Raw genomic sequence first — 18,573 nt, 5'->3', positions numbered from 1 at the left:
GCATCAACCCTTCCGTGGGTGCTGTGTTCATCTGTGATGGAGCTGGACATCCGAGACACTTATACCGTGTTGGCAAAGTGAAAACCTTTATTATTATTTACAGAAAGCGAACAGTAAACAATAACAACATATTCCCAAAGGTGAACCATTTACCCTGCCCCAAATTACCCATGTCCATTCTTTCATTTTTAATCATATTTTATTGTGTTTTAGGTGAAAGTTTACACAGCACATTAGGTTCCCCTTTAACAATTTTTATACAAATTGTTCTGTGCCATTGCTTATGATTTTTTTAATGTGCCAGCATTCTCATTATTTCCATTCTGTTTGTTCTGTTTCTGTTGATTTAGCTTCCTTTCCCTTCCTTCCCTTCTCATCTTTGCTTTTGGGTAAGGGTTTACAGTCTGGTCTCATATAGTTAGTTGTTCAAGGGAACACATTACTCATGGATGATATTGTTTATTTTATAAGCCAATCTATTATTTGGCTGAAAGGTGACCTACAGAAATTGCTTAAAATTTAAGTTCAAAAGTTATCTTAGGGTAATTTCTCAGGGGTTCCTCTAGTTTCTATCGGTACATTAAGTCTGGGCTTTTTCAGGAATTTGGGTTTTGTTCTACATTTTTCTCCCATCCTGTCTGGGACCTTCTATGGAGTCCATGGTCAGAACAGTGGGTAGTGGTAGCTGGGCACCATCTAGTTCTTCTGGTCTCCAGTTAAGTCTCCAGTTCATGTGGGCTATTAGTCCCACGGACTAGTTTCTTCTTTGAGCCTTTGATTACTTTCATTCTCTTTTGCTCCATATGAGTAGAGACCAGTAGTTTTATCTTAGATGGCCTATGTTTGTTCTTATGTCACTGGGCAGGGGTGCCGGGGTTCAGGTCAGATGTTATGGTAACATCACAGCTGCCTCCACCTGCTACCACACTGCTCAGAGAGGGCCCCCACAGCTCCCATGATTTCTGCTCTGTCTCTGGGCCTCATTGGGCTTCTCTGTCAGCTAGAAGACCCCTGCACAGGATCTCTCTAGCCTCTGCCACTGGGCCCTTCTAAGCCTCTGCTCCAGGCTCCAGCCATGCTACCCAGGGCTCTCTTGCTGACACGATATCCAGGCCCTTGCTGCTCAAGGGGAGAGGTGTGAAACCCCTGCACTGGGCACACTCGTGCTTCTTGCCCTGCACGGGCATGTGTTACAACTCTTTTAGCTCCAGCAGGAAGCTTCCTGCGAAAGGCACACAGTTCTGGCTTCTTGGGCTGAGCAGGCTCGTAGCTGCTGTCTCTCACCATCTTCGGTATTCATTTTTTCTTCTGGGTCTAGGAGGTTCTCAGTGCAGGGACCCCGGACCCTTGGTCCGAAGGACACGCTCTGCTCCAGATTCTTTTTCTTGATGGTAGTGAGGTCCCAGTGAACCTCTGTGGGATTAGCCTTTTAAAGCCTAGCAGGATGGCATAACTGACCAATCCCCTTGGTAGGCCATAGTCACTTCATTTGCATAATCCTGCAAGAGTTTTCCACATTTTATTTGGATAATCCCAGCCAATCATTTCATGGGAGTTACAAGACCAAGGCTAGAAAGGCCATAGAAGAGCAACTCATTGCACCACAGAGATACAAAAGTGATTCAGACAGTAGGGACACAAAAATGACTTAGACAAAGCCCCTGCCCTCAAGGAACTAGAGAGGAAGGAAAGGAAACTGGTATTGGTTTAACATCTACCATGTATCCTGCAGAGCCCTGGTGGCCCAGTGGTTAAGAGCTTGGCTGCTGACCAAAAGGTTGGCAGTTCAAATCCACCAGGCACTCGTTGGAAAACCTATGAGGCAGTTCTGCTTTGTCCTATAGGGCTGCTATGAGTTGGAATCGACTCAACAGCAAAGCGTTTGGTTTGGTTTTATGTATCATGTAAGTATCTCATTTAATCCAAACAATAATACTGCAAGGTATTAAAGTGTTAAAAAGCAAAGCTGTCACTTTGAAGACTAAAGTGTGCCTGACCCAAGCCATGGTATTTCTAATAACCTCATATGCATGCAGAAGCTGGGCAGTAAATAAGGAAGATGGAAGAAGAATTGATGCATTTGAATTATGGTGTTAGCAAAAAGTATTGAATATATCATGGACTGCCAGAAGAATGAGTAAATCTGTCTCAAAAGAAGTATAGCCAGAATACTCCTTAGAAGGAGGATGGTGAGACTTCATCTCATGTACTTTGGTCATGTTATCAGGAGGCACCAGTCCCTGGGGAAGGAAAGTATGCTTGGTAGAGGGTCAGCGAAAAAGAGGAAAACCCTCAATGAGATGGACTGACACAGCAGCTGCAAAAATGGGCTCAAACACATAGATTGTGAGGATGGTGCAGTACTGGGCAAGGGTTCATTCTGTTTTACACAGGGTTACTACTAGCCAGAACCAACTCAAGGGCACCTGATAACAACATTTCTTATGTAATTCCACGAGTATATAAGAGGCCATCTGTCTGTCAGTGGAGGCTTGTGTGCTACTATGATGCTAAACAGGTTTCAGCAGAGCTTCCAGCCTAAGATGGACTAGAAAGAAAGGCCTGGCAATCTACTTCTGAAAATCAGCCAGTGAAAACTCTATGGATCACAATGGTCAGATATGAAACCAGTCTTAGGGATGGCATAGGACCAGGCAGCGTTTCTTTCCATTGTGCAAGGGGTTGCCATGAGCTGGAGGCCAACTCAAAGCTAGCTAACAACATACATAAGAGGAAGCTTAGCTACCTTTGTTAGTTACTCATTATGTAATCTTGAGAAAATTAAAACCTAACTCATTTAAATTTATGCTTTAGCTTAACATTAGTTAGAAGTTGTTGTTAGGTTTAAGGGAATTTTTGGAGGACAGGACAGTCTTCAAAATGTTCTTAAGGCTAAGGGTAAGGAACCAAAGAGAGAAGTTGAAGATGTATAGAAAAGAGGGTTAACTGATGAAGTAAAACCCTAGGGGAAATAAAGGAGATGGATTTATGTTAAGCACAAAAGGAGGGATTGGTCTTGAATTGAAGGGTCACATCATACCCTGAAAGCAGAGATAAGACCATAAGAATGAAGTGTAAGTATATATTTAAAATGAAAAAGAGTTTATCTTACAATGGAGGTAGGCACAGCATAGGATCAGAATTCGTAAGAAAGTTCTCGCATCAACTTCCTCAGTAAGATATGATGCCATGTTCTTTGAAGGAGGGCAGGAAATGAATAGATTTGAGGAGTTTGGCAAAGTTGTGAAACAGCTCCTTGGCTAATAGGATATGGATTTAAAAATCAAAGCGAGTAAAAGGGCTGACGAATCATGTTCTGTATTTCAACTGACATTAGAGTTTATGAATTTGCATCGGCTCCGTATTTTCAAAGATAGGCAGATTTTATCCAGGAGGCTCACTATAGAAGGCTGATTGTAGGATTGACTCATTGTTGGGGGGTTTGTTAGGGTTCATTGCCAAGTGAGCTATAGAGTTGAGTGTAGCAATAAAAGTAGTTCAAGCTACAGATCCTGGTGTCTGGGTGCAGTAGTACAGGAGACCCTGAGCCAGTTTGATACAGATAGAAATGGAAAGGAAGAGTAGACTCTCCAGTATTTAGCACCTAAATTAGATTTGAAAATGTAACATGAAACAGAGGAATTCATTTGGTCTTGGAGAAGAGTAGAAATGATTGGATTTGGAATGAAATCCCTATTTTCACTATCATTACACTTATTAGGACACATGCAAAAGAATGACTACAATTTAAGAAATCGTAAATGAATGATCTTACATAACTGGTCAGTATTTTAATGTCTTTAATTAGAAACTTTCCTTATGTTACTTTGGAGCTAAGTTTAAAAATTCTTTTCATTCCCAATCAGAAAAAAAAAAATCTTATATTCCGTCATCACCTTAAAATGGACTCTACACCTCATAACCCTTTTGTTGTTGTTAGCTAGCTGCCCTAGAGTTGACTCCCAGCTCACGGGGCCTCATGTGTGACAGAGTAGAACCGTGCTCTATAGGGCTTTCTCGGCTGTAATCTTTACGAAAGCAGATTGCTAGGCCCTTCTTCTGAGTCAGCCACCGCGTGGCTTCCAATGGCCAATCTTGGTTTTGCAGCCTGTCGCAAACCGCTTGCACCGCCCAGGCTCGTTCATGCGCTTTTAACACAGCATTTTTCCATCCAGCTTGCGATGTTTCCATCCTAGCCACGAGGTGGCGATGGGCGCCCATATCCCACTCCTGCCTTAACTCTGAAGGCAGGCGCCGCTCCAGGGAGCCCGGGAGCGCGCACGTCCCGGAGCCCGCGGCCGTTGCCGGCGCTGGGGACGCATACGTGGTTGGGCGCGGTTACACGCTCGCCGCTGCCAGGCCCTGAGGATCCGGACCCATGTGGAAGCTACTCCCTGCCACGGGCGCGGCCCCAGGTAACGGCGGAAGGGAGGCGTCGGTGGCCCTTTTCCCGGGAACGGCTGCCGTGGGGACAGGGTTTGCGAAACGATGTTTCCGGTCCATTCTCGTCCCTCTTGCCGGCTTCCGGCGCCTCCTCCATTCCCGCCCTGGGAGATGGCGGAAGCGGGATGAGAGGGAATGACGTGTATTTTGATGTCTGGGGGTCGCGCGGTCTTCCCGGAAAGCGCGGTGACTTCCGAGCAGGTTTTAGTCCGGATGGTGGAGTACGCGTAGGGCGACGGGCCCTTCGGTGACTTGCGCCTTCTCGCCCCATCTTAATTCTCAGTGGTTGAGACCACCGCCCCTGGGGATGATTCTATTTGGGGCCCTTGATGGCCTGCAGAATTAATTGAGCTTTGGCCGAATACCTGCTGTGACATCCCATCTGTTAAGCTTTTAGGGAATAAAAGTTCACAATACGTTATCACCCGTGCGAGAACACACAGTGGTGACTCTGCCTCGAGCACATTATCTTTGCAAAGTACCACAGATAGGACTTGGGGAAATGGCAACCACAGGAATGCATAATTGGTTTTACTTTTTGCATAATGTCATCAGGACAGCTGAAAAAGTAGATACATTTTTGTTTTTGTTTTTCTTTTCTGCGTGTGCAGCAGTGGAAAATGGCTATCCCATGTTAACAGGTTGCCTAACATATGTAAATCCTTGTTAGTTGATGGAAAGGTGCAGAGTTATATAGCATATGATTGGTCCTTGCCCTCAGGTAATTTATATTATGATTGGAAAAAATAGGATGTGTGTAGATGCCAAATTGACAGTATAAGGCAATACTAGGAAGACTAAACTAATGGTAGGGAAAATAGATACTACAACGGCTTAAACATAAAGTCCTCACTGTGACTTGGAATGCTTGCCAATGTGGGACATAAACTTTGTCTTGATGGGTGCCTAGGAGTCAGTCACGCTAGAGGAACACTTAGCCTGTGGCTGGCTCTCAGGGTTCTTGAAGGGTGGTAGCAGAAAGCAAATGTCTTCAGCATTAGTGACCAGCATTCTTAACTTTTGGAGGGTCATGAACTCTTCAAAAGCTGATGGAAGTATGAACCCATTTTTCCAGAAGAAATGTAGATAAACCAACACACGAAATTGTTGTTACGTGCCATTGAGTCAATTCCAACTCACAGCGACCCTGTGTACAACACAAGGAAACACTGCCCAGTCCTGCGCCTTTCGCACAGTTGAGGAGCCCATTGCTGCAGCCACTGTGCCAATCCATCTCTTCGAGGGTCTTCCTCTTTTTCACTGACTGTCGCCTTTACCGGGCTTGATGGAAAAGTACTTCACGCATCTGTCAGTTTGTCACACTTTGGTGGCTTGCGTGTTGCTGTAACGCTAGAAGCTGTGCCACTGGCGTTTCAAATACCAGCAGGGTCACCCATGTTGGACAGGTTTCAGTTGAGCTTCCAGACTAAGACAGACTAGGAAGAAGGACCTAGTGGACTACTCCTGAAAGATTTATCCCGTGAAAACCTTATGAATAGCAGCGGAACAGAAAATTGTTCCCTTGAAATGGTCTACTCTAACTTAAGATCTCTAATTAACAAGAGATAATCTAAACACTTTAAAATGGTATTCAAAGCTTTCCTGGTCCACTTCTTCCTTGTCTGGTTTATCTGCCCTAATCTTCCTGTTGTGTGCTGTAGAATCGATCTTCCTACTACTCTCCTAATGGATGTTGTTCTCCCAAACTAAAACTCCTTAAGTCTCCAGTGTATTTGTTGTTAGGCTGACAATTTGTGATTCCCAACATTTTTTTTTTAAACCAATAACCCTTTCCAACACTGTTTGAAATGCTACCTTTAACATAAACAGAATGCTCATGTAAATATACATGAATCTAGCCTGGATTTTATTGCATTGATCTGTGTTGTTTACTCTTGATCCAAAACTAAGCTTTTTAATTATTATACCTTTATGGCATATTTTGCCATCTGGTAGGGCAAATTCCTATAATATTATTCAGTTTTTTCTTGGCTATTTTTTTTACATTGTATTTTCCAAACGAAGTTTTGAGTCAGTTTGTCAAGTTCCAGGGTGGTGGAAACGGTTAAGCACTGGACTACTAGCCAAAAGGTTGGCGGCTCAAACCCACCCAGAGGTACCTCAGAAGACAGGCCTGGCAACCTGCTTCCGAAAGGTCACAGTCTTGAAAACCCTGTAGGGTGGTTCTACTCGGCACACATGGGGTCGCCATGAGTCAGAATTGACTTGACATGATCAACAATGTCAAGTTCCAAACGTGGTGTTGCGGTTTTGTCTGATGACACATTAAATGGATAAGTTAATTTTGGGGGAGAATTGATTCCGTTCAATATTGTTTTTCCTTTCGGAAGCGTAGAATGGCTTTCCATCTATTCAGATAATCTTTTATACCCTTCAGTGAGACTTTAATAAAAAACACAAGTTTGATTTCATGTAATGATTAATGCTTAAATAACAAAATTAAAATGTTTAAATATTTGTCATAGCTATGTTATATACATACATGTATGTTTATATATAAGTGTGTGTGTGTATCAAATTACTTTTCTCTTTTTTTAAAATTTGTTTTAGGAGAACCATACAGACTTTTGACTGGTGTTGAATACATTGTTGGAAGGAAAAACTGTAGAATTCTAATTGACAATGATCAGTCAATCAGTCGAAATCATGCTGTGTTAACTGCTAACTTTTCTGTAACCAACTCGGTATGTTGCTAATTTTATTTTACTGATTTGCAGAAAGGTAGTTGAAATCACAAATGATTGCCTTGGCACATGTGTAAGAGAGATTTCGAAGAACTTTTCATTTCATAAAGCTATTCTTTTAAATGTTAAATACTTATACTTTGGCAGTAGTACCAGTGGTATGTGTTTATTTTGACCAGAATTTTACCTATGTTTTAAAAGCCTGTTTGTTTTAGTGACTTAGAAACTCAGAAGAGGTTGGGTATACTCATATTTATTTACTTCAGTATTTATTGAGTGCTTACCGTGTGTCAGCGACTGTGCCTGGTAATAGAGCAGAGAACACACCATGGAGAATCCTGTTTTTAATGCAGCCATGTGAACACTGGCATTTCCTGTATAAGTTTTCACAATGAGAATTGATTTGTCTTACAAGGAAGAACGACTGTTGATTATGTTACACAGCTCCTTTGAATGATTTTTTTTTTTAAATATAGTTTTTTGTTTGATTTTTTAATCACAACTGTGGGGGATAGAAGTGATTAAAAAAATACAAATAGCTCTGCTGTTGATAATGCTGGTGGTAATAAGAAAGAAAAGCCATTATTTTGAGCAGAAATTGCATATAAGTAAGTGTTCGATTTGTTTGGTGATATTTCGGTTTTATGCCTGTATTTTAGGTATCAAACCAAAAACCAAACTCATTGCCATCCAGTCGATGTCGACTCATAGTGACCCTGTAGGACACAGTAGAACTGCCCTTAGGGTTTCCAAGGCTGTAAATCTTTACAAAAGGAGACTGCCTCATCTTTCTCCCGAGGAGAGGCTGGTGGGTTTGAACCACTGACTTTTCGGTTAGCAGTCGAATGCTTCACCACTTGTACCACCAGGGCTCCTTATTTTAGGCATAGAAAAGCATTGAAATTCCTACAGAAGTAAAATTGTTGCTACAAACGTCAGAAACTAGCCTTTAATTCCCTTTTTCTCATTCGACCAGTTTTTACAATGGGACATTGATAATGTAAAAAAAAAAAAAAATTGAGAATGATGCTATCATGTTATACACGAAACAGAACGTACACAGAAACACAGAATTCTCAAATACATGCAACTGATCAATCAGGAAAAATTTCCCCTGACTTGGAAAAAAGAAAAAAATGTATGTTCTGAGAGGGGCAATTAGGGGCAGCTATTAAAATTGGTGAATCCCTGGGTGGTGCAAATAGTTAACACTCTTGGTTGCTCAAGTCAATCCAGAGTCACCTTGGAAGAAAGAACTGGCGATCTGCTTCCAAAAAATCCGCCACGGAAAACCCCGTGGAGCATAGTCCTACTCTGACACACGTGGGCTCGCCTGGTTTGTTGTTTGTTGTTGTTGAGGAAATACGAATTGCTAGTTGAGTGATCATTCTGGGTAACCAAAGCAATAACTATATTGTGTACTGTGTTGGGAGGTTGCCACCTATCTATTGCCTATTTAAAAAGTTGTCAACCTCCCTTTTCTTTTGAAACTTCCCCCCAGGAATTATAGTTACTAAGTGGTAAAAGACATTAACTTGTTGATTTTTCAGAGTCAGGCGGATGAAATTCCTATATTGACAATAAAAGATACTTCTAAGTATGGTACCTTTGTTAATGCCGAAAAAGTACAGACATGTGTTTCCCAAACTTTGAAGACAGGGGATAGAGTTACCTTTGGAGTTTTTGAAAGTAAATTCAGGTAAGAATTTTTTTAGTTGATATTAAAATGGACAACTTTATTTGACACTGATCATTTTGTAAGGTAAAAGGCTATTTATGGATGATGAGCTGAAGACAATGTAATTTAGTACCTCCTTACCCCAGTAGTGAACTTTGTGCCACAGATGTTTACACCCTAGAGTGTTAACCGTAGATGGTTATGACAGTGAATGAGGGGCCCTGAGAGCCTTGTCTGGAGCTACATGTGTTTGATTCTGCCTAGGTGAAATTATAACATTAACTTTGATCACTGTTTTTTCTTAACTTGGGCTAAAGACTTAGGGAGTGATAATTTCACACATTAGAAAGTATAATAGTACATAACAATGATTGCACATGATGGTAGCTTACAGTTTTGAAGTAGTATGAGTTGCCATCACTCTAACTGCTAATATAACTTGATGTAACTTATTCTCATTCACAGAGTAGAGTACGAGCCTTTGGTTGCGTGCTCTTCTTGTTTAGATGTCCCTGGGAAAGCTGCTTTGAATCAAACTGTTTTTCAACTTGGAGGGCTTTCTGTAAACAACTGGACAGAAGAATGTACTCACCTTGTCATGACATCGGTTAAAGTTACCATTAAAGTAAGTTGAATGCATTGTTATTATGTTACAGTAAGTTCTGTGAGTTGAAGTTCTGCAGTTCCCCACTGTATACAAACCTTTAAGTCCTTTACTTTAAAAACTATCAGAACTGTTAGTTGTGAACCTGCAAATTTCCATCCCGTGCCTTTAGATGCTATGTAGGCCAAAATGGCTTTTCTGATGTCTTTTTTATTGTCTGAGGCAAGTAAAGGCACATAAAATTAGACTTTAATTTTGATTTACCCAGACCCTTGATTTAGCTTTTAAAAAAAATTATGTTATTCTTTCACCAAGAAGGCTTTATTTATATTGCACAGTTTGTTTTCAGCTTAAAAGGAAAACTACTATAGATCAACTGCCAGTCTTCGAGGTTAACATCTCATCTCTCATCTATCAAGTTGTCTTCCTCCGGTCTGTGATATCCTCTCATGATCTCAAGCTTTTATATGTAGTATTCATTTAAGTCCCTAATCACAAAGACTTCTAAGTTCTTATAGTTTAATATTACCTTAATATGTTGTCATAACCTATAGATATACACAGATTTCACTTTTAGAAGATGCTGATTATTCATTAGCGCAATGATATATTTGGTATATTTTCAAATTTCGCATTTCCGTCACATTTGGTTATAACAAAAGCTAATAGAAGAAACATTGGGAGGTGAATTGTCTCCTTTTAAACAGGTTGATCCTGGATATATGGGATTGTTTTGGGTTAATACCTATAGTGAAAAGCAACAAATATTTAGATTCCTTTATTAGGTTATATAAAAATCCTTATAAGTTGAATTTAGTAATTAATATAATTACTTAAATTAGAATGCGTGTATATAGCTAAAGAGGTGTCATGGAGACAGGCTTGCTGCTCAGGTTAAACCGCAAGTTAAATTCATACCTTGGTGGAGCTATCTCTGATCGAGTGTCTCTCATCTTTGCAAGTTTATAAAATTGATTTTCTAAGTTCAGCAGCTTTATTAGCTTCAAAACCAAAAACCAAACTTGTTGCCATCGAGTTGATTCCAATTCATAGCGACCCTATAGGGCAAAGTAGAACTGCCCCATAGGGTTATCCAAGGAGCAGCTGGTGGATTTGAACTGCCAGTCTTTGGGTGAGTAACCAAATGATTAACCACTGTGCTACTAGAGTTCCTTTATTAGCTTTAGAGGCGTACTAATTATGCTAATAAACCCACAGATAATAGATGAATAAATTGAGGCATCCATTTATTAGTTTACAGTACGGATATACCATTACAGGGACCAAAATATTTACATGTGGGATCCAGCACCGCCCCCTTGAGGATATCAAGGTATCTGAGAAGTGGCATAGAGAATCATGCCCCTGCTTGGTGGGTATGAAATAAGAACAAGGGCAGTTAGATGGGTCTGGAGAGATGCTTTACCGAGGCCGGAACAAAACCTGAAAAGGCACCCATTCACAAGAGCGTGCACTGTTCCAGTGACTGGGATGCCAATGTTCACTCATGGCTCTCCCATTGGAGAGTGCTGGATAAGCACCAACAGAGACTTGCTGAGTGGTCCTCCTCTTTCAGTATTTATGCTCAGTCACATGCCAAAAAAAAGGAACTTTGTCTTTTTGTATATATGTATGTGTGTGTAGTGGTTAAGAGCTATGGCTGCTAACCAAGAGGTCATCAGTTCGAATCCACCAGGTGCTCCTTGGAAACTCTATGGGGCAGTTCTACTCTGTCCTATAGGGTTGTTATGAGTCGGAATCAACTCGATGGCAGTGGGTTTATATATATGTAAACCCGTTGTCTATTCAATTCATAGCGACACAATAGACATATCTACACCAAAATATATATATATGTATATGTTTGTTTTTTGGTAAATTTTCCAGACATACAGATTTATGTATGTTTGTTTAAAATCATTTAATGTTACAAGCAGAAGGGAACTTTTAGAGCATTTCGTTCAATTATTATTTTCTGAAGAAGAATCTGAGGCATGGCACAATTAAATAATTTGCCCAGAGTTACATGTGTTGGAGCTTACTCAGTCCAGTGTTGTACATACTGCTTCACCTAGAAGTTATTTTATTCATGTTTGAGATTGGTGTTTTTCAGATTTGATTCTTGGGAGATACCCTAAAGTTGCTTCCTCCTATGTAGGTAATTCTCTGTTATTAGAAGCCTGTGCACAAAGTATCTTCAGTTGGGTTATTTCCCAGGTGCATGCTGAATCTTATTTATATTTTCATTTATATTCCTAAGGGTGATATTTTCTAATCTTTCACATATTTTGTGGTTCTTATTTAAGTTTAGAGCTTAATTCATGTGTTAGTCAATTTTTTTCCCCTTCCTTTAACTATTTGTACTTATTTTGAACTTTATTCCAATCCTTTATAGTTAATCCTTTATTTACTTGTTTGGAAAGGTTTTAATCCATGGTTAAAGTCTTTGTGAAAGTCAAATAAGGCTGAACAGATTTTCTCTCTCATATTTATCTGTTTATACTGTCTTTTCTGGGTTACTAATTTCTAGGATATACTTTTAATATTTTAGTGTTTTTGAAATTGAAATACACCTTAAAATTGATTTATATGTCTTATGCTGCGTTGTTCCACACCCTAAAAAGCAGTTTTTCTTTATTTTAGACAATATGTGCACTCATTTGTGGATGTCCAATTGTAAAGCCAGAATATTTTACTGAATTTCTCCAAGCAGTTCAGTCCAATAAACAGCCTCCACAAATTGAAAGGTATGTATGCATTCTAGATATTTCATATAAGTAGGATTATACAATATTTGTCCTTCTCTATCTGACTGACTTCACTCAGCATAATGTTTTCCAGGTTCATGTATGTCAGAGAATATATCAGAACTTCATTCCTCTTTATGCCTAAATAACGTTCCATTGTATGTACGTACCTTGTCTTGTTTATCCATTCACTCATTGATGCACACTTGGGTTGTTTTTACCTTTTGGCTATTGTGAATAGTACTGCAATGAACACTGGTGCCCAAACTCACCCCCGTTGAGTCAATTCCAACTCATAGTGACCTTATAGGACAGAGTAGAACTGCCCCATAGGGTTTCCAAAGCTGTAAGTCTTTACGGAAGCAGACTGCCATCTTTTTCTCCTTTGAAGAGGCTTGTGGGTTTGAACCACCAATCTTTTGGTTAGCAGCCAAGCACTTAACCACTGTGCCACCAGGGCTTCTGAACATTGGTGTACACATATATTTTTAAAAGTAGAACAAATAGGATTTTAAAGTCAGTTATTGAGAAGATCAGAATAGTGCAGTAGCATGTATTCCACCCTGCCAACCATGTCTGCTCTCGCCTGCTGATCACCCACGCATTTGAGATTCCAGGTTCTAGAAATCACTACTTTAGAATAGACTTGGAGCATCGTTGTGAATTAAAACTCTTGCATTTGTGTTCTTCATTAAAATTTTGAATTGTTCAATAAGGATTCAGCTTTACTTTATGAAATATATGTATTGCCAAGGAAAAATCTGGGGAAAAACGTAAGCATATTAGTTCTAAAGTACTAAATGGTGGCTCTGATGACTGAGAAATTTTTCCTGACATTAGATGTTGCTCTGTGCAGATATTTAATTCTTGGTTCTTTAATGACTGATTATCCATGTTGTGAATTTCGCCCTTATATTGTCTTCCTATCATCATCATGATGCATAGTAATTTTTACTAGAAGATAGACACGTTGTCAGGCCGATCAGTTAGGAGCAGCTGTAGCAACAGATCTGATTATACAGAAAGATGAAACCATGAACCAATAAAGCCTTGGGGCTTACCTCTTGACTTCTCAGTTTTCTTCTTTTTCCCCATTTCCATGGACAATTAATATGTTTTTATTGCATCATAGTCTATTTTATTTTTTAGGTTATGTTCTTTAGCTAAAAATTATGATCCTTAATCTCACTTTGAAAATTTTATTTAAACTGAAAATGCTAATGTAAGTTTTGAGATTTCCTAAGCTTCTTCAAAGAGATGTATAACAAAGCACAGTATCCGTTCTAAGAATTAGAATGTGAACATTGTTAATACCTATTGGTCCTCAAACAAACATAAAATTCTAACAGAATTTGATCTTTGTAGATGCTATTTCTCTCAGCCTTTTGTAATTGACAAAACTTGTCTGATTTATCTGTGTTTAATATATATCTTTTTAATATTGTCTACATTCGATGATATATTTTTAGAAAATAAGAAACAATCCTATTATTCTATGTAGCACCTATAACCATATTTCTAGATAAAACCCTTTTTCTTTTTTAAATACTGTAAAGGTGTTATGGCGATTAAGCCTTTAATGTCTAGATAGCCAGCCCATTTATAAATGTAATAGCAAACATATAGAGTAGTATATAACTGGGGTATATCTTAATTACTTTTACAGCTTTTACCCACCTATTGATGAACCAGCTATCGGAAATAAAAATATCGATCTATCAGAGCGAAAGGAAAGAAAACAAATCTTCAAAGGGAAAACATTTGTATTTCTAAATGCCAAACAGGTAATATTGTAAGCTCAGTTTCCCCAATAGCAAACATCACAAACAAGGATAAATTATTAATATCTGTTATCCATAGTTGTTAATGCATTTCATTCTGGGACTTTGTGTAGCAGTGTGAAGTGGAATAAAAAAATTGATGAGGCTCCAGAACCTGCTCAGTGCCTATGAACACAACTATGATACTTACTGTTGTTACCTGCCATCGAGTTGGCCCTGATTCACTTTTGATAATTGGCCTAGTAATTGATTGTTAGAGGAGGTGGATAGAAAACTTCGGTGTGAGCCCTACCTTGTTGATTTAGTGAATATCTGTTAAATGTCTTCTGTGTGCCTAAATAGGGATCCCAAGAGTTTATGTTGTAGTGGAAAAACCATGTAAGCAAGCCCATAGTTAAATGACTGTGCGGTAAGTATGATGAGGAAAAACAGAAAATGTAATGATTGGAGGGCTACAGAAATACCTAGAAAGCTAATAATTTTCTTAGAGTGGAGCCCCGTTCAAGAAGTGGAGCCAATTCTACATCAATTTTATTTTAATTCTAAAATCGAAATTCATAAAGTTAATAAGGATATACTCAAGAAATTAAATTTGGCTATTTAAATTACTTTTTTTTTTCCTTTCCATTTTTAGCATAAGAAGTTAAGTTCAGCAGTTGTTTTTGGAGGTGGGCAAACTAGGTTGATAACAGAAGAAAATGAAGAAGAAGATGATTTCTTTTTAGCTCCTGGAACCTGTGTTGTTGATGTAGGGATAACAAATTCACAGACTTTAATTTCTGACTCTCAGAAAAACTGTATTCATTCAATTATGGATTTGCTCAAGAGGTACAGAATTATTCTTTATTGGTAGAAAAATACAGTTAGGTTATTTCATATGTAACTTTTTGGTTACACTCCACTTTCCAATGTTAAAAGTAGAAGCAAGAATTATAAAGGTTTTATCCTATAGGGTAGTCAAAAATTGATTCTCAGCATGCTGCCTCTCTCTGTTACTTTACACTTTAATAAAATTTGTAGAATTTACCTTTCTACATTAGTAAGGTAGTATTTATTAAGTGTTTCTGTAGAATATGTGGCAGTTGCAAGAGTTAAAACTCTAGGTAAAAATTTTCCTGACATTATCTAGAGCTGAAATATACTTGTCCTTTGATGGTTATTATCCATTAAAAATGCACTTAAAGATTCCTATTGCTCATATATAGGGTATTACAGGAGAAATATCAGGTATCTTAGAATGGTGTTTGTACTGGGGAAAGAGACTGTGAAAGAGCTAGATCAAAGGTTTGTTTCCTAGACTCTTTATTGATAATAATTTTAGCGTTGTTGAAACCAAAATCTATTATAAATAGTAAGCTTAGCAGCCTGTTGACTAGATTTTTCTATACCTAACAAAAAGTTGTTAGGGCCTAGGGTATTTATATGCCTGAAAAGGCCAAAGCCAGCTCACCACCAAAGGTTCAATTCTCCTTTCCCAGGAGTCCATCTGACCATGGGCATTGCTTTTTCTCTCATGGCTGAAATAAAAAGTGAATTCCAGTCATCTATCCTGTGAATATTTTATTTAAAGGAGATTTATTACATGCTGCAAAAAAGACACTGTATAAATAAAAATACCATCTTGCTACTCCAATGAATACTTACAATGGCCTTATTGTATTTTAGGTACAGAAAATATAGTGATAGACAAGATAGCCTTAGTCCCTGCCATATTGGAGCTCACTGACTAGAGGAGGAGACAGCTAAAAGACAAGTAAACAGATAGTTACAAATACATGTAAAGGAAACAGAATAACAGGACAGAGATGAGAACCTTATACTAAATAGAGAAGTCCTCTTTGAGCCAACATTTTACCCATAACATAACAATCTTTCAAAGAGTGAGAAGAATGTGCCAGGCAGGACAACAGTAGTAATAACTTCACTGATACAACATACTGTGGTAAGAGCTTTATGTACATTAAGACTTGTAATCCTCACACAACCCTGTTTGTATTTACGTTATGGCTCCCATTATACACGTGAAGGAACTGAGACAAAAACAAGTTTGAGTTTGAGTAGAACACAGGTAGTGAGAAGAGAAGCACTCATTCCAGATTCCATGCTCTTCACCGTTGTATCACACTGTCTTTCAGTTTGTACAAAGGCCCTGAGGTAAGAAAGAACCTAGAGTGCAACCAAGAAGGGTTGCCCACAGGCTGATGCCTCCATCCTGAGTTGACATTTGGCTCTGTAGTCTTTGGCCTCAGTGATTTTTTGTTTGTTTGTTTTCTTTTGGTGGGGGAGGGTAATTTTATAGTTTCAGGAAGGCAATCACTTAAAATAACACCTGTCCACCGTATTTGAAATTCTTTTCATACCATAAAATTGTGATATTTCTTTAGGGGGAAAAAAAAGATTGATTCAGCTTGATAGCATCTTATTAATAGAAGTTGTTAGTTTTAATATGCCATTATACTTAAACTATCTTATTCTAATAGGCAGGGTCTTAGACCTATTCCTGAATCAGAAATTGGATTGGCAGTTATTTTCATGACTATGGAGAATTACTGTGATCCTCGGGGCCAGCCCGGTACAGGTAATTAAAACATCATTTTATTAATTCTTTAGTAACTTTGTTATGTAAATTGATTATAGGCTATATGCACATTACTCTTGCCAGGATTAATCATATACACCGTCTTTTACAACTCATTTACTTATTTATTTATTTATTTATTTATTCTATAAATATTTGTGGCTGTACCAGGCACTGTTCTAAGCGCTGGAGATACAGTGCTGACCAAATAAACAAGGTCCCTACTACTGTGGGCTTTATATCCTAAAGGTCCAGATTCAGACAGTAAACAAGCAAACACACATGATTTCAGAGAGGGACCAGTACAAGGAGGAAGATACAACAGCAGTGACTGGCAGCAGGTTATTTTAGATGAGGTGGTCGGGGAAGGTCGCACTGAGAATGTGGCATTTTAGCCTCATGTGTCCTGAATGACCAAAATAAGGAAGCCATGTGAGAAACTGGGCAGTAGAAGGAACAGAGCACTCTGGCTTTTGTGTGGAAAATGGATCCTTTTGTTGTTATTGCTGTCGAGTCGTTTCCAACTCAAGGCAACCCCACGTGTTACAGAATAGAACTGCTCCGTAGGGTTTCCTTGGCTGTAATCTTTACAGAAGCATAATGCCAGGCTTTTTCTTCCATGATATAACTGTGTGGTTTCAAACTACCAACCTTTAGCTTAGCAGTCACGTGCAGCGGTCCAAAACAGAAGTAAGGATACCGGTGAGGGAGAGCCTGGTACCTTGGATCAGGGTCGTAGTGGTGGAGGTGCAGAAAAGGAACAGATTCAAGATTTATTTTGGAACTAGACTTAGCAGAAGTTGGCTGTGGAGGAGTTAGAAACAATTCTTGGTTTTTTGCCATGGAGTAACTGGGTGGATGGTGGCGCCACGTTCTGAAATAAGGAGTGCTTATCATAATCCTCTCAGAGCTGACTGTCATGAAAGCCAATGTACTTAGAGGCAGTCACTATTACCTCTTTGTCGTTTAGAAAACATTCCTGTAGCTTTCTTGAAAATTAGCTAATGATGCCATCATAAAGATGGTGCCTTCATTCTCATCTTCCTGCTTTTTTGCCTTGGAGATTTTTACATTTATTCTCTCTAGTAACTTTTCTTTGCCTAGCTATCAAAAGCATCCATTCGGTATTCCTGTATACATTTACTTGCCTCCTGGGTTCTTTCTCCAGTAATTTCGTCAAGTCTTATTGGACTTTGCTAAAAGAGATAGGTTAGAATAGGAGCACCTCATTGTACACTCCAAGGGATATCATTCATGTTATCATCCTTTAAAAGACACCCATAGAGTTGGGCAGTGCACTGCCTAAGTGGCTATACTCTGAAACCCTGGTTTAAATAACTAAAGAATGTGTTAAATTAGATTTTGGAAGGAGTGGACTGTCAGGGCCTAATCATCAGGGATTAATTAAGTGTGTAAATCATTAGTAATAGTAATAGCTGCTGTCTCTTGAGTGTGGGGGGACTGGAGCAAGTGATTTATATACATGACCAAAGTGTAATCTGGAAACCAGCCCTTTTATAATAGATGACATTATCTGCATTTTATAGATCAGGGAACTGAGATACAAAGAGGTTAGTAAGTTTGCCCGTGATCACATAGTAAGTAATTGGTTCAAGCTGATTCTTAAGCCCCAGCTCTTATGACATGATTATACTGCAGTGCAGATGGCTTATACTTTGACGTGTGAAGATGAGAACTGATGGTGTGGGGATGACTGGGAACATACACAGGAGGAAAGACATCTGATAAAAAATTGACAGGCTAGTATTGTATAATTTGAATAAGAATGTGTGTTCACCTGATATCTCTACCCTTTCCCATTGAGTACACTAGGTATGTTTGTGTCTAGGCATAGGTGACCTTCAAATACAGACACTTGGTTTATGAAGTTCCATAAATGGCCAGATAACCTATTTTGGTGGGATCGTGATATAATTAATATTTCCCAGAAATCTATGATGAACGTTACCAAAACTCATCCTTAGAGTCAGAAACTAGAGAGAAGTATTCTTGCAGTAACTACTCTTCCCCTACCTG

General features: G+C 39.0%; 1 protein-coding gene across 2 annotated transcripts in view; it reads left to right on the top strand.

Annotated features, from left to right (window-relative positions):
- Positions 1-4,284: 4,284 nt before the first annotated feature.
- Positions 4,285-18,573, top strand: part of NBN (nibrin) — a 35,608-nt gene continuing 21,319 nt past the window's right edge. For both annotated transcript variants that reach the window (XM_010588388.3, XM_023545855.2), the window contains exons 1-8: positions 4,285-4,415; positions 7,015-7,148; positions 8,699-8,847; positions 9,292-9,451; positions 12,074-12,177; positions 13,844-13,961; positions 14,593-14,786; positions 16,439-16,536. In XM_010588388.3, the coding sequence (XP_010586690.1) occupies positions 4,379-4,415; positions 7,015-7,148; positions 8,699-8,847; positions 9,292-9,451; positions 12,074-12,177; positions 13,844-13,961; positions 14,593-14,786; positions 16,439-16,536 (994 nt within the window). In that variant the 5' untranslated portion in view covers positions 4,285-4,378. The remainder of the gene's footprint in view (positions 4,416-7,014; positions 7,149-8,698; positions 8,848-9,291; positions 9,452-12,073; positions 12,178-13,843; positions 13,962-14,592; positions 14,787-16,438; positions 16,537-18,573) is intronic.

This window comes from Loxodonta africana, chromosome 14, assembly GCF_030014295.1.
Source record: "Loxodonta africana isolate mLoxAfr1 chromosome 14, mLoxAfr1.hap2, whole genome shotgun sequence".
NCBI lineage: Eukaryota > Metazoa > Chordata > Mammalia > Proboscidea > Elephantidae > Loxodonta > Loxodonta africana.
This window is presented reverse-complemented; position numbering and strand designations above follow the sequence as displayed.